At 37.5% G+C, this 15,193-nt stretch overlaps 3 protein-coding genes across 3 annotated transcripts; 1 reads left to right on the top strand and 2 right to left on the bottom strand.

The window, feature by feature from the left end:
* Positions 1–6,355: 6,355 nt before the first annotated feature.
* On the top strand, positions 6,356–7,905 carry LOC105053256 (phosphoserine aminotransferase 2, chloroplastic). The gene has a single exon (XM_010934354.4). It carries the CDS (start codon positions 6,443–6,445, stop codon positions 7,703–7,705), a length of 1,263 nt encoding a protein of 420 aa, XP_010932656.1. The 5' UTR covers positions 6,356–6,442; the 3' UTR covers positions 7,706–7,905.
* A 2,327-nt stretch (positions 7,906–10,232) lies between these two features.
* On the bottom strand, positions 10,233–11,677 carry LOC105053255 (protein NDH-DEPENDENT CYCLIC ELECTRON FLOW 5-like). The gene is made up of 2 exons (XM_029267141.2): positions 11,261–11,677; positions 10,233–10,529 (listed from the first exon to the last, which is right to left on the bottom strand). Exons 1-2 carry the CDS (start codon positions 11,675–11,677, stop codon positions 10,233–10,235), a joined length of 714 nt encoding a protein of 237 aa, XP_029122974.2.
* A 1,312-nt stretch (positions 11,678–12,989) lies between these two features.
* LOC140852080 (NAC domain-containing protein JA2L-like) lies at positions 12,990–14,298 on the bottom strand. The gene is made up of 3 exons (XM_073244836.1): positions 13,943–14,298; positions 13,644–13,867; positions 12,990–13,510 (listed from the first exon to the last, which is right to left on the bottom strand). Exons 1-3 carry the CDS (start codon positions 14,235–14,237, stop codon positions 13,103–13,105), a joined length of 927 nt encoding a protein of 308 aa, XP_073100937.1. The 5' UTR covers positions 14,238–14,298; the 3' UTR covers positions 12,990–13,102.
* Between the last annotated feature and the right edge of the window lie 895 nt (positions 14,299–15,193).

Genomic DNA, 15,193 nt, shown 5'->3' with positions numbered 1-15,193 from the left:
AATAAATTGTAGCTTTTATTTCTTGGATATTTCTTCAAAATTGTGGAACTACAAAAATCAATTAGCTATAGAAGTTTGGGTTTTATGTTCCCTTTTTTTTTTAAGATGGGCTTAAATCTGGAAAACCATTTCATTTATGGACAAGGATTGTATCTTTCATATAAAAGAAGGATCTACTTTTCTTCATGTAAATCCACCATTGAATTATACAATAATCGCTTTGAAAATTGAGCAGGCAGATGATTGGAAGAGTTTAGAATGCTTTGAGATCTATATAGGATGTGATCCGGTCGATATTGTGAAAAAAAGATCCATCTTTCTTTCGCACAAAAGATACAACCCGAACCCTTCATTTATATGATGCTTTTTTATGCCACGCAGGTTACAGATGCTAAGTATTTTATATCTTTGAGCATATTGCTACTGATCAATCTTAGCTCCCGTCTCATGCAGGGAATAGAGTGATGCAGGTCAGCGTTTGCTCTCTCTTAGGATTTGAAAGAACTTGATATGAGACGCGTCAACTGTGATCAAGGAGCAGCATAGAGTTGAAACTAGACCATTAGATAAGATGCTGGATACATATATCTCTTGGTTTCATGATTTAAATACAAAGAGAAAAAGAATAATAATTGATTTCTGGCTTACACAAGACCATGTATCACCCAACATATGTTATTTACTCTATATAAACACCGCAGTTTTGATGAAGGCAGTAGTACTAATTTTCTTTTTGTTTACATAAATCTAAAGTAAATATATTTAGCGAAAATGAAATTTATTGCATAAAATTTGAAGTTTACAAGACATTGGCATGGTGATTTGCCACATAGTTGGCCATGTAATTGGTAGCATAATTCCCCTAGAGATATGTATGTGTTGGCTGGAAGTTGGTCAATTGAAGGGTCATGCTAGATGTCTAGTACTAGAGGGTGACTATGTTTAGATTGCTGCTAAATAAGGGTCATGCATCTGCACACAAGAAAAAGGCAGGTGGACACTCTACAGCTCAATTCAAGTATTTGTGTTATAACATAAAAGAGAATACCGTTTAGTACATAGAATGAGCATGGATGACCATGATCAATCATTTTAGGTAAATATCTTCTATTATTTATATATCATAAATTCATCCCTATTTCTAGCTGTGCACTTTCCTTATTTCTCTTTCAAAGCAACCCTAAATGATTGGGTGCGATTTAAATGCTCGATCGACGGGAAATATAAGTTTCTCCTACATTTTTTCATTATCTGATATGTCAAGAGGAAAATAAATTATCATCGAACATAACCTTAAGTAAGGTGTCTTTATAGACTGTTCATATTTTTGAACTCTGCAACCAACTTTTCATTCTTTATTTGAGATATCTATTCCTAGCAATTTTTTTCTAACAAAAAGTTATTCGCGCCGAAAGCTTTTGCTCGGTGAGAATTGGATTGATTGACCTGAAATTTTTGATCTAATTAGCACAAAATGATCAAGATTACTCAAAAAACTTCTAGCAAAAGATCCTAATAATGAAATCGAGCTAGGATCAGAATGGTTTCTTAGCTCAGGCTTCAAGGCAGAAGTTCGACTCGGTCTTTGGACCTATTTTGAGGTCCAAGTCCAATATAAAATGTCTCAGGCTTGGCTCAAGGCCCAATTCAAAGCTCACCCAAGTACTCGACTTAACAAGACTCATGGCCCAGCCCATTTCCAACCCTATTTCATGCCAAGTCACCCGAGTACCCAAGTAGGTCTATTGAGATTTGTCAAGAATGCTCATGCAAGTAATATCAAATTCCTACAACTTGAGTGTGTAGATCATCATTAGTAAAACTTCTAATGCAAATCCTAGACCATCTGATTTCATAACTCAGCAGGGATTTTGTTGTCCAGGTTCATTGGTGTCCCATGAGATGCAATTTTTTTTTTTTAATGGATAATGTCCTATCAAATTCATGATAATAGATGATGCAAGCAAAAGATTTTCAGGTCCCTTCAAAGGCAATCAGATGTAGAAGAACATCATAAATTACATCCCACTTCAGTGAAAAGCCCTTGCTCTTCTTATCCAGCAAACCAAATTTGTACCATATTATAATTGGACATAATTTGGAGAATTACAGCCTAGTTACTTGATCTATGGTGAATGAGACAAAACAGTGCATACCCTTTGGCGGATAACTAATTACATTAATCTCTTTTTTTGTCTGATAATCACTATAATCTTACCTTTTCAATTATTATGAGACAACCTTAATTTTTCAATATAACAAAACTTATAAAAAAAATTAGGAACAGGAAACAAGTCAGAGAGTAATTTCATTCACTATGATCTTAATTTTTCTAAGTACAATGAGAATACCAAAACTAGAAAACCATAAATCCTGCTGGCCAACAAAGAGAGTGATTGGATGCATCCAAAACAACCCATGCACAGGCTAATTTCTTGTGTCACTCTATGTATACACAATAGTCCAAAACTATGGTCCAATATAGACAGCAAAGCCAAAGGCAGAAATCTCCCTGCAGCAGCGCTTTGCCATCAAGATCCCACCCACCATGCTTTCCTTGCCATGGGACCATATGGGTCAAGAAAGTAGGCTGCCACACTTCCTAGTAAACCACAAAACCAGGATCCCACTGGTGAAACTGAAATCACTTTGCTGACCTTTTCCTTTTCTTTATAATAATGACACTGTACATAGGTTTCCATATTTTATGAAACAGGGATGGAGTTAGGGTTCTGGATCAGCTTGTGCTAATTGGAGTTTGGGTTAATCCAATACTAAAAAATTATGTTAAATAGGCTTTTAAACTTATTCTCGAGGCAGAAGAAATATTTTTTTTGTGCACGAGTACTTTGATATGAAAGCTTGAGCAACCTGATCCAAGCCAAATTGAGACAACTCAATTCTGTCCCATGGCCCCAATTTGGTGCGACTTAATTTATTATCTTGAATAAAGATCATGCCCTAACTTTACCAAGAAATTATTTAATCAAGCATATTAGATGCAATGTAGATGGTGCTCAAGTTGAAAATTTTGGACCTAGGTCAGGTTAATTTGGACTCATAAGTACATCCAATTTGTTCACTGGCACATTGACCGGATGCAAGTGCAACACATCCCACAAAATATGAAGTTTTTAGGCTAAAAAAATAGAGGCCATACCTCGTCTCGCCTTTGGGTTTAGCCACTAAGTTTGGACACTTGCCCCCACTAGGCTTTTTTTTTTTTTTTTGACTAGTGTAGAAAGGGTTTTCTCAATATTATCTAATGGTGTTGAGCCGTTGATCATAGACTGCCAGACAAAACATTAACTATTGTATTAATTGGACCAGTTCAGGAGTGCTAGAGCTACCTGCTGCCGTAGGTTTCTATTACCTATGCACATCATGAATCCTCATCAAAAATTATGCATAAGTTGAAACCATAATTTTATTAATGGAGGGCCCCGCTTTAGAAGGACCTATATAGTATTTTTTTTATCTCATTCTTACCTCTTTAAAAATTATAACTCGCATCAATATAATTTTTATCTAAAATAGTCAGACAATCTGTCAAAATAATCTTTCAATCTATGCCTACAAAATAGCCTGCAGGACACCCTTAAAGTATACGATTTCTCTCGAATGCTCGTTCTTATGATATTTGATATTAAAATAATGATATCCTATATGTAAAACATCTTTTGAATGTATGTTTTGATATTTTTATGACATTAGAGATTAATATTATAATATTTTAGATTAATATTATAACATTCTGCAGGTGAAATAAAAATGGATGTCATAATTTTGATCTACAGTTAATATTATAACATCTTGAGTGTCTGCATTGAATGTACGTCGCATCGAAATTAGAAGGAGGGGAGGCGAAACAACATGATCACCTCACTCACGTTCAAATTAAATGCGTGTTAGCTTGGGTGGTGCCCGTGATCAACCTTCAATCGATATGTATTGCTGGTAAATTTTGATAATTATGATGCGTTTGAACTTGGTTGATTGATTTTTTTTTTTTATGAAGGCTCTTATATTTTTCTAAGATTTCACTTGAATGTTATAGAATTTTATCACAGTTAACTTCGATCAAATTTTATCTTGCATATTTTTTTTTTTAAAAAAATATGTGACTGTGCCAATTTTTTTGATCAAGAATCAGATTTTAGTGCCAACAATAATTTTATAAATTTTTTTCTTAAATAATTAAATTTGGAACCCAAAATAACATGATCGAAACTTGCCGATTGTTTTTTTTCGGAAAAAATGCTGATTGGTTTTCAATCATTTCCTGTTTGGCACCAAAAGCCGATTAGTCCCAAATCCACATTCCTCGTTGCAGGGGCCGTTGTATCTGATCGCAAAAGACAAAGTGGGCCACTCTGAACAACCCCTTGGACGTCGTATCACGAATGTGGAATTATTTAATTTCAACGTGTCAACTCCGTTCGTACAATATATCACGCACCTGGTTTATACCTAAAACCTCTTTAACGTACAATATAGCTTGGTATGAGTGTACTGCAACTTGCGTTCTGCATGGATAAAATACTATATTAAAAATATTTTTTAATAATTATATTAGTTTATATTTTAATCCATGAAACTCCTGTGCTTCGCATCAAAGTATCTTACCAGAATTACTAAAATCCTAAAGAAATAAACTAAATCCTTAAAAAAAGAAAATAATTGAACTAGGAGGTTTCAAAACTGGAGATAATAAAAAGGATAATTCTATTTTATATTGTAATAATTGAATATGATAAAATAATTTTTTTAAATATATAATAGAAAATAACTATAATTACTTCTAAGCTAAAATAACAAAAGTAACAAAAAATATTATAAAGAATAAAGCATCACGGGAAAAGAATCAAATTTTCTCATTTACACAAAAATATTTATATCTTGTTGATCATGTTTTGAAAAGATTAGATTATTATTTTTAAAAAAATTTAAAAAAATTAATTATCTAATAAATCAATCAAAAAAAGAGATACTCATGCAGTAATCTATCTCCATATGCGTATCTATTTACTATTGTAAAATAAAAATTTTAAAATTAAATATATAAAGTTAAATTTTGAAATTAAATCTTTATCCGATATCCATTCTCTAAATACATGAACATACAATGCGTAGATCTAAAAGCTAATAAAATTGAATTGTATCAATAGTTTTTTTTCTCAAAAAATATATTCTAAAAACTTCTCTTACATATGCATAGGACACAGAAAATAAAAAATAAACTAATTAAAATGTATAAAATAATAAATTTTAGAAAAAAATCAATGTAATTTATAGCTTTGAATGAAATATGATATCAACCCGAAAACCTTATTAATGTCGTGCTAATAAAAAATCAATAGTATATCACCTTTCCAATAACTCCGTCGATTAAGAATTTAAGATTCATCAAGTATTTTATAAAAGATAAATCCACTAATCAAATATGATTAATTGAAGAAAATGATAAACTCATACCAATACAACTTTTGCAATAAAATTTATCATCCTTAATTGATGGACATAGTAATGGATGGTAATGAATGGATAAGTGAATTATATAGTTACAAGAGCGATGGAGAATATAGATCTGTTCAAAAATGCAAGATCCAATGTCATGCACATAAAAAAGGAGGCAATAAAATAATTAATAACTAGAGCTGAAACTGGATCGGATATTAGTATATCTATATTCATATTTATTTTATTTGATGAATATAAATACGGATATGGATATTATTTGGATAAAAAAATTTATATCCATATTTATTTTAAATGGATACGGATATCATTTGAATACTAAAAATATAGATATAATTATGAAAATAACTTATATAATTAAATTTTATAACTACAGAATCAAAGATATTACTAAATATATGATAAATCAAATTAATAATATATTATATGTTATATATTTTTTTAAAAATTTAATAATTACTACATAAAATTATATAAGATTATACGTAGATTCAAATATTCGGATATGAATCAGATAGTTGTTTATCCATATGTATATCTATTTTTTTAATAAATAAAAATATAAATATAGATATTAATCAAATCTTAAAATTTTTATCTATATTTAAATTAATTAAATATAAAAATAAATTTAGATAGATAATATCCATGTCACTCTCGTTCCTACTAATAACACCCCCACGGCCTATCACTTTCACCCTTACTAATAACACTACCAACACCCCCCCCACCCACCTCCAACCCACCAAAAAAAAAAAAAAAAAAAAAAAAAAAAAAAGACATTTTGGTCATTCCACACTAGTTAGACCAACGAACCATCCCTTTCTTTCCGCCTCCCCAAACCTTGCCTCGTATTCACCAACCCCATTGGACTCCATCTCCCATAAATCCACCCCACCATCCCTTTTCTCCCACCAGACTTTTGCCCTTTTTTTCCTCCTCCCCTGTTTCTCCTCTCTCTCCAATGGCTCCGATGGCCGCCGCCACGCCCAACACTTTCCTCCTCCGAAACCCCCTCCGTCCCTCACCCAAACCCCTCGCCCTTCGCCCTAACCCCCGATTCTCGGTCTCCTGCACCGCCGTCACCTCTGCCCCCTCCACCTCCCCCGCCGCCCACGCCGCCACCCCCGGCGACCGTGGTGTCTTCAACTTCGCCGCCGGCCCCGCCACCCTTCCCGAGCCCGTCCTCCTCAAGGCCCAGGCCGAGCTCTACAACTACCGCGGCTCCGGCATGAGCATCATGGAGATGAGCCACCGCGGCAAGGAGTTCGATTCCGTCATCAAGAAGGCCGAGTCCGATCTCCGCCTCCTTCTCTCCATCCCCGACGACTTCGCCGTCCTCTTCCTCCAGGGCGGTGCCACCACACAGTTCGCCGCCGTCCCCCTCAACCTCTGCTCCTCCACCTCCGATCCCGCCGACTACCTCGTCACCGGCTCCTGGGGTGACAAGGCCTTCAAAGAAGCACAGAAATTCTGCAAGCCCAACCTCATCTGGTCCGGCAAGTCCGAAAAGTACACCAAGATCCCATCTTTCGACGAGATCCCGCAGAACCCTGACGCTAAATACATCCACATCTGCGCGAACGAGACCATCCACGGCGTCGAGTTCAAGGATTACCCAACGCCGGCGAATAAAAACTCGATCTTGGTCGCCGACATGTCCTCCAACTTCTGCTCGAAGCCCGTCGACGTCTCCAAGTTCGGCGTGATCTACGCCGGGGCGCAGAAGAACGTCGGCCCGTCGGGAGTCACCATCGTTATCGTGCGGCGAGATCTCATCGGCAGCGCCCAGGAGATCACGCCGGTGATGCTCGACTACAAGACCCACGCCGACAGCGCTTCGCTCTACAACACGCCGCCGTGCTTCGCGATCTATATGTGCGGCCTGGTGTTCGAGCATTTGCTGGAGCAGGGCGGGCTGGTGGAGATCGAGAAGAAGAATGCGAAGAAGGCCGGAATTCTCTACGATACGATCGACGGGAGTGGCGGGTTTTATGTCTGCCCGGTGGAGAAATCGGTGAGGTCGCTGATGAACATTCCCTTCACGTTGCAGAAGAGTGAGCTTGAGAAGAAGTTTATCGAGGAGGCTTCCAAGGAAGGGATGGTGCAGCTCAAGGGGCACAGATCCGTTGGTGGCATGCGGGCTTCGATATATAATGCGATGCCATTGGCTGGAGTCGAAAAGCTGGTTGCTTTCATGAAGGATTTCCAAGCCAGGCATCCTTGATCAAGGCTAAGATTTGTCCTTACGTTTCTATTGCATAAGATCTCTTATCTTTCATTTCTGAGCTGTTTTTAGTTGCATTCTATGCAAATGTACTGTTTTTTTTTTTTTCCCAATGAGTTGATTCCAAAAGGTACTATTATTCATTGTTAGTCTGGTGTGCTTCATGAGGTTTAATGCTAAAAGTTTTTATTTTAAAATTATCCAGTGTCTGAAACCAGGTAATGTTCTGTTTGGTTCTATTTGTATTGGAGTCAGAACGACTATTAAGGCTATTATATTTTATTTTGCCTGATAGAAGAACTTGTGCTTGATTTTTATTTATATGTTGATGGTCTTTTGAGTTTGCATGGCCTTGTATGTTCTTGGTAAAATTCTGATGCGGTGTACGGAGTTAATTGCACCACTAAGCTATCTTGCCTGGTTTAGTTGCTTTTAAAACTATATTGTTAAATGAGAGGCATCTTTGTTTTAGGTTTGGACTTCATGTTAAGCTATTTTTGCCATATCTCTGTCTACCTTGCCCATTTAATTCATTTTGTGGCTTTGAATTTACATAAACATGTGTACTCTTTTCTCTTTGTGCACATAACTGCACCCTTTTCTTCATAACTTGCATGTCGATCCATCTAATTTGAACTTCAGCAAAAATTGAACCGCTTACATCAGTCTAATATTCTGCAGAGCAAAGCACAGATTGTTTTAATGCTTTAGTTTTTCCTCCTGAAAGATTGACAGTGTAATCCAAATATCTTGGAGGGGCCTGTATTTTTTCCTGTATGAGGAAGATGAAGGACAACAAGTCTTTTGAAGAACTGAGACCCTAGACTGGACCTAACACTATCTATTGGTTGTTGAGAATTCAAAACAAAATAGCAGAATTGGGGAAAATGTATTCTGAACAGGTTCACTTTTTCCCGATTCTTTCCCTTTATTGTTAGAGTATCGAGAAAGTTAATTTAATTCTAATGATTACATGCATTTTGAAGGTATGGAGTCAAGCATGTTGTTAATCATGCCACTTGTTAATTATGAGCATAGAAAAAGCTACTTGGTTGGATCAACTATAAGACATGCACATTATACTTGTCAAGTTGGAAATTGTATGAAGAGTTTTAGTAATGAAATGATCCTAATTATTTGATGGTGACATTATTTTGTTTTATGTAGAAATTTTTACTTAATGATATCCTAAACTTGAAATCTTGCACTGCACACTAATGCAACTTGCCTTTGTTAAGACTAACTGCAGCTCTATTCCATTGTCGTTATTCATTATCTTCATCTTCTCAATGGTTTAGCGTGATCTCACTTGCACTTCAAGCTTCCCAGTTACCCCCTATAACCAGTTTACCTTTTTTTCTCAAACCTACTTGCAAACAGCAAGAAATTTTATCACAGTCAAGCAAATGAAGTGAAAAAAAAGAGAAAAAATTTAAGAGCTCTTGTTAGTTTTGTAATAAGAAAAACTGAACATATAAGTAGCATTTCAAATGACTCAGCACACAAATTTCATAGTAATTGGCAGCAACCTTGTTCTAAATGAAAGAAGAAGGCCCCTCACAATCTTTATTATTTAGTATGATTGAGATGTCTGGGTCATACAAGTACTGATCTCCCCTCCATGTGCCTCCAGGACCCAAAACTAGAGGTGTCAATGTGGCAGATGAGCCTATGCAGACATGCATATTTATCATACTGTTCATAGTTTGATCCAGGGCTGAAGACATAAAACTTGTCAAACCCACTCTTTTGAATTACAACTGAATTTCGTCTTCCCTGCATCATCAGAAAAGATGAAAAGATACAGTTTATCAAATTAGCAGAGAATAAATCTTGTTATTTAAACAAAACAAATTGTAAATGGACCCCTATATATGAGGTTGGCTTCGAGTGTTCGATCCCTGCGACTGAATCCTTTAGGATGAGAAATAAAACATCAATCTTTCTTAATATTATCATATGCAGTGTCTTCTGGGAGACAGTGGAAACCATAAGTGGTCATGCTAAGCACATCATATGCCTCATAGGTGTTTTCACCAATCCACAGGGTTATAAATCTCATGCTTTCATGCATGAGGGAGGGAAAAGGGAGATGTTTGTATATTTTATTTTATTCTCTTACTATGTACCTTGATATTAAGTTTCTTTTTTTATATCAAATGTGTGATAGTTCCTGCATCAAATAGACTTTTTCCTTTGATTTTTTCACATTTCTATTTCCTTTGTCAAATTTGTTTCTAATTTCCCTTAAAAGTGATTATTGTCAAGGCTTGCAATACCCATCTAATTCCTGGTGTTCTAACATTTTCCTTGGAATAATAGCAGCGCCTATAAATACTTATATAATATTAACATGAGATCTCTATATTGAAAAGAAAAGAAATTCCATATATTGTTGAGCTCATTACTCTATCAATAATTGCGAACTCTCGAGGTGCATTGGAGTAAATCCTACTCATTCTCTCTATCATAGGTGCATAATCATCATCTTCTTCTGCCTCTGATTCTTCTATTTTGAATCCTTCATTCATTGGTTCATTATCCTTTTATCTTCAATTTCCTGCCTAGAGAACAATGATTGAAGTGCTTTCTGAGCAAGGATTGGCTTGAATTTGAGGCTCCTTTTCTGTTGGTATCTGGAGGAACGGTACTGAATCCTGACATCATGGTTGTTTCCTACGGTAACAGAGCCTGACAATTGGGTAGATGATGATTTAGTATTGCTGATGGTAAACTGCGAGCCTAGGAGATCTTGATGAAGTGTCACCGAGCATTTGAGTTCATTCATGTTCTCTGGAGCAACGGATACAAGCTCCACCTGACGCTGAATATTGCAGAGAATCAGATACAAATGAATAAAGCAGAGGAATTATAGTAGGGACAATGAAATAGTTGATAACTTGGTGTAGCTTTAGAATGTAACCGCTGCCATTTGCTTAATTGTAGTGCAGGAAACAAGTTCGAAAAGCAGCATATGGCATGAGTAGAGCTCAATTTAGATTGAATAAAGCAAATGAACTGTCATTTGCTTAATTTAGACTGAATCCCCAATTTTCCCACCACCCCCCTCGAAAAACAAAAAATATGATGATCTCCTGAAAACTACATCAAAATCGCCCTGGACTAGGGGATTGTGAAAAGAATAATCTTTATTTATGTTAGAAAATGGTAAGAACTCTCAACTCTTAAAGGACCCATGTCACCCATTTGTGGATAAATCTTACTGTTACATGTAGCTGATGAAATGAAGATGTTGGCGTTTACATTTATATGAAGTACTAAAGAAATTCTAACAAAAAGCATTTTTTATGATTCAATGGCAGTCCAATATCATTATGGCAAAAAGAGATGTTTTTCCTTCCCAAGAATTACAGGGACGGGTTCAGTATATTCTCAGAGTCTAGTCTCAGCAGATTTGGAAGATGAAAACTTATCTTCGCTACTTGAATGTAAGTCACTTTAACTAGCATGCTGCAATTGGTCCTTGCTTGCAAATCTTTAGTCTTACCAAAACTCAAAGCAGAAAAGAATGGAATCAAAGGTTGAAGACTCTGCCTGAATAGAGTCTTCAGACTTCCTCTTAACATTTTGAAGAGACCTAGTGCTTGGGGACCATGGAATTCCACCATCATTCACAAGCTTGATATCTGCAGATGCCCCCTCTTGGATAACTGCTTCACCATTTTTGCCTTTTGATACAGCTGTTTGCAGCACTTCCATGGCCGCTCCGTGCCACATGAGTGGCTTGTATGATGTTATTAGGCCATTTGGCAGCACCACATTGGCAACGCTACCATTGTCCGTTGCCATATTGATGACACAATTATCACCATTACTTTCAAAGCTGACTCCATGACCTCTGAATTCTTTCTCCAAGTAATCCACATTGACCTGGGAGGGCTTTGAAGCCAATGCTAGCAAAGAGTGGATTCTCTTGTGTCTGTGATAGTGGGGATTGAAAAGAATGTCCATACTCACCTGTTTGGAGTTCTCTTTGGGCGTGGTGAGGAGGGAATTACCTTATTACTCTCTGTATCGAACATTCACACAACGGGATGGAGGCTCTCATGGTTATGTCCAGATAGGATTGCTAGGTCTCTTTATTTTCTTATTTTTCTCAAAAAAAAAGAAAAAAAAGATAGAAGAAGAAGAAGAATGTCTGACATGTTTGGATGCTTCGGTGGGTTTGAAGGGGAAGAGAAGTATAGCTGAGATAGAAGGCAGATATGCTGCCCATTGCCATTTTCTTCTCTAATACTTATTTTTTGTACTTGAAAATTTTTAGTAAGTGAGATGAGCGTTCAAGTTTCTCAACTTGGTGGTACTGTCTAGTCTCGAAAAAATTTTAAGGTGGGCAGGAATGCGTAACTTCTTTTGTATTTTTGTGGGGAAGAGTGCCTTTTTAGATATTTGTGATATGCTTTTCATTGCCAGTGACCCAACACCTCAAACTGATAGCTTGTTCTTTTATTTTTCTGAAAGGACTTCTTTGCATCCATCTAATTCTAATGTCTTGAAACTTCATGTCTTCTCAGGGAGACCTCTCAATAGAATTTCAGATCAAGTTTTTACGACAACAAGGTCTAGATTGGTTTGTAACCAGAGGAGCTGAATCAATTAGAGAAAACAAAATGCTCGTCTGCAGTAGCAAGCAAGGTTGCTTCCCTCTGTTAACCAACGATCAGGAGTGGCGACCACTTTCTCATTGGGTAGTCTGGTCTAGTCTGCATCACTTAGTTAAAGCATTGTGGTCATTGCATGTTAACCTCATCATCTGGTAACTATATATTTGTTACAAATCAACATTCAACATACAAGTGCACATCCTTGGAAAGTAAAGCAGAATATAGAGCATTTAAACAACTATAGGATCCTCCAAAAACTTAAATAAATAAGATAAGACAACTATAGAATCCGATATAGGACATCTGGATCATGCCGTTGAATTCAAGAAGAAGCCATCCATTCACATCGAAATCAGCGGCCTGTCCACTCTGTCGCATCCAAATCAGAGGCTTGTCCCATCTGGATGCCAGGAAAATTTGGATACTTCGGAAAAGATGAGAGCCATCCGCGTTTCCGATCTGGAACTGAAAGTGTTGCACGGTTGAACCAAATCAGACCAATCGTAGTCGCATTCAACCAGAGCTGTCCATCTGCATGCAGAAAATTGGATAATCGGAAAGATGAAAGCCATCCGCGTTCGATCCTGGAACTGAAGTGTTGCACGGTGCAACCAAATCAGACCAATCGTAGTTCGCATTCAACAGAGCTTGTCCATCTGCATGCCACGAAAATTTGGATAATTCGGACAAGGTGAAGAGCCATCCACGTTTCTGATCCTCGAACTGGAAGTGGTTGCATGTCGCATCCAAATTGGGCAATTGTAGTTCGCATTCAAATTAGGGTCTTGTCCCATCTGGATGCCAGGAAAATTTGGATAATTTGGAAAAGATGGAGAAGCCATCCTCGTTCTGATCCTCCAACTGGAAGTGCCGCATCCAAATCAGGGCAATTGTAGTTCGCATTCAAATTAGGGTCTTGTTCCATCTGGATGCCAGGAAAATTGGGATAATTTGGAAAAGATGAATAGCCCATCCCCCTTTCCGATCGCAGAAGTTGTTGCTTTGTCGCATCCAAAGTAAGGGCTTGTCCCATCTGGCATCCATGAAAATTTGTATAATTCGGAAAGGAAGAAGAGGAGTACATGCACGGCTCCGATCCGAGAAGCGGTCGGTTTGTCGCATCAGAATTGCTGCTGGCCTGACCTATCTGGTTCGTATTATAGATCACACAAATGGCTTTCTGCACTCGTGAGCAGAAAAGAAAAGAAGAGAGAAAATATGATCAATCATAGATTACAATTATCTATAGACAGGATAGATTTGGTTGCATTTATCTTTGTCAGTTTGACTCATGTGGTAAGGTAAGTACTTACTGGAGTGTCATCGCTTGTATGCTCTGTCATAAGCCAGCCTGTCGGGTTCGAGTCACCCGGTCCCGAATAGAATTTGAACTCTCGCTTCATCCCAATGATCTGGCCATCCTCACTACGAATGGGCTCTCGACCTTTGGCTTTCCAATGGCCGCTGCCATCGTCAGTCTGCCGATGTCCATCCTTCCTGTCTGCGTAGTAGTAGTTGGAGTCATTCTCACCGACACCTGCAAGCCATAGCTGGGTGATAGAAATATGTAAGGTTGAAATCCAAGAATGGACAGAAAGCTAGTATACTATACCTGGGAAGCGACTAGGGAGGTCCTCAGGCCGGCACCCATAAGGGTCGATCCCTTCATTGATCGCTCGAGAGAAACATGTGTGGCCACGGCAGTGGTTGTGCAGGTACTCCAGCACTAATAGAGAATCGGGCATAAATCGCCAACCAACCGGAAGGGGCTTCATTTTGATTCTTCTGAAATCTTGCTGGAAATTAAGGAGGATGGAAAAGTTGGCCGTGGATTTATAGCCGAAAGCAAGGACCTCCCAGTTCTCTGCGGACTGGGAGTGGAAAATAGGAGCTTCCTCTCTCCCCATGGCGAAGGGGAACGATCTCTCCCCATGGTGAACGGGAGACGTCCGCACTTGGCATCTCTCCAACACCTCTCGAAGTAAAATCCGGCACCATGTGGACTTTTTGGCCTTCCCTCTCCTCCCTCCCTGGTGGACAGAGCCGGCCCTGGGCGGGTCAACAGTGGTGGAGCGGGACCTACGTTAACGAATCTCTATTTTGACGTCCGCATGGTATCCACAGGAGAAGCTTTCGTTTAAGAGAATATTTTTTATATAAAAAATTTTAAATTCAAATTTTTTATTATATAATTTTTATAAAAAACAAAATTATAAAATGAAGATTCAGACCGATTATCCCGAAAATACACACTCATAAATCAATTATTAGTACAAAAAATATAAAAAAATATAATCAATATTTATTGAAAAAAATCAATCTCAAATATTTGAGATAAAAAATGATTAGCAATGATCATTGAATAATTTTTTTCAATTTGATTTACATTAAAAGTATGAAATATTTTTGTATCATTATTATTTTTAAATAAAATATTTTTTACGATAGAACTATGAAAACGAACGGCAAAGCAGCCCCATGATTTATTGGCCGTATTTGATTATTCAAAGCCGTCCCAATCAAGTCTCCCATGTAAGGTGATCAGCCAAACATGTGGGCTCCACTACGTCGGGTATATATAAATATTAAGTAGCGGATGGAAAGGTAGTGTACTTTATTTCTCTCTCTCTCTCTCTCACTCTCAGTCTCTCTCAGCATCGTTCCTTTCGGGCGTGGTCTTCAGTCGTTGACAGAGAATTTTTGGCCTCCGCGCAGATTTTAGGTACAAAATAAAAGCTTGAATGGAGAGCTCAGCTCTTACCCACCGCCCACCACCCCCCCCCCCCCCCAAAAAAAAAAAAAGGAGAGCTCAGCAAAAAAAAAAAAAAATCAAAAAATGGGTTTTGAATACAACTGGCATCTT

The sequence above is a fragment of the Elaeis guineensis genome, chromosome 10 (assembly GCF_000442705.2).
Source record: "Elaeis guineensis isolate ETL-2024a chromosome 10, EG11, whole genome shotgun sequence".
NCBI lineage: Eukaryota > Viridiplantae > Streptophyta > Magnoliopsida > Arecales > Arecaceae > Elaeis > Elaeis guineensis.
Note: the sequence above shows the minus strand (reverse complement) of the source record. Positions and strands in the feature narration are given on the sequence as shown.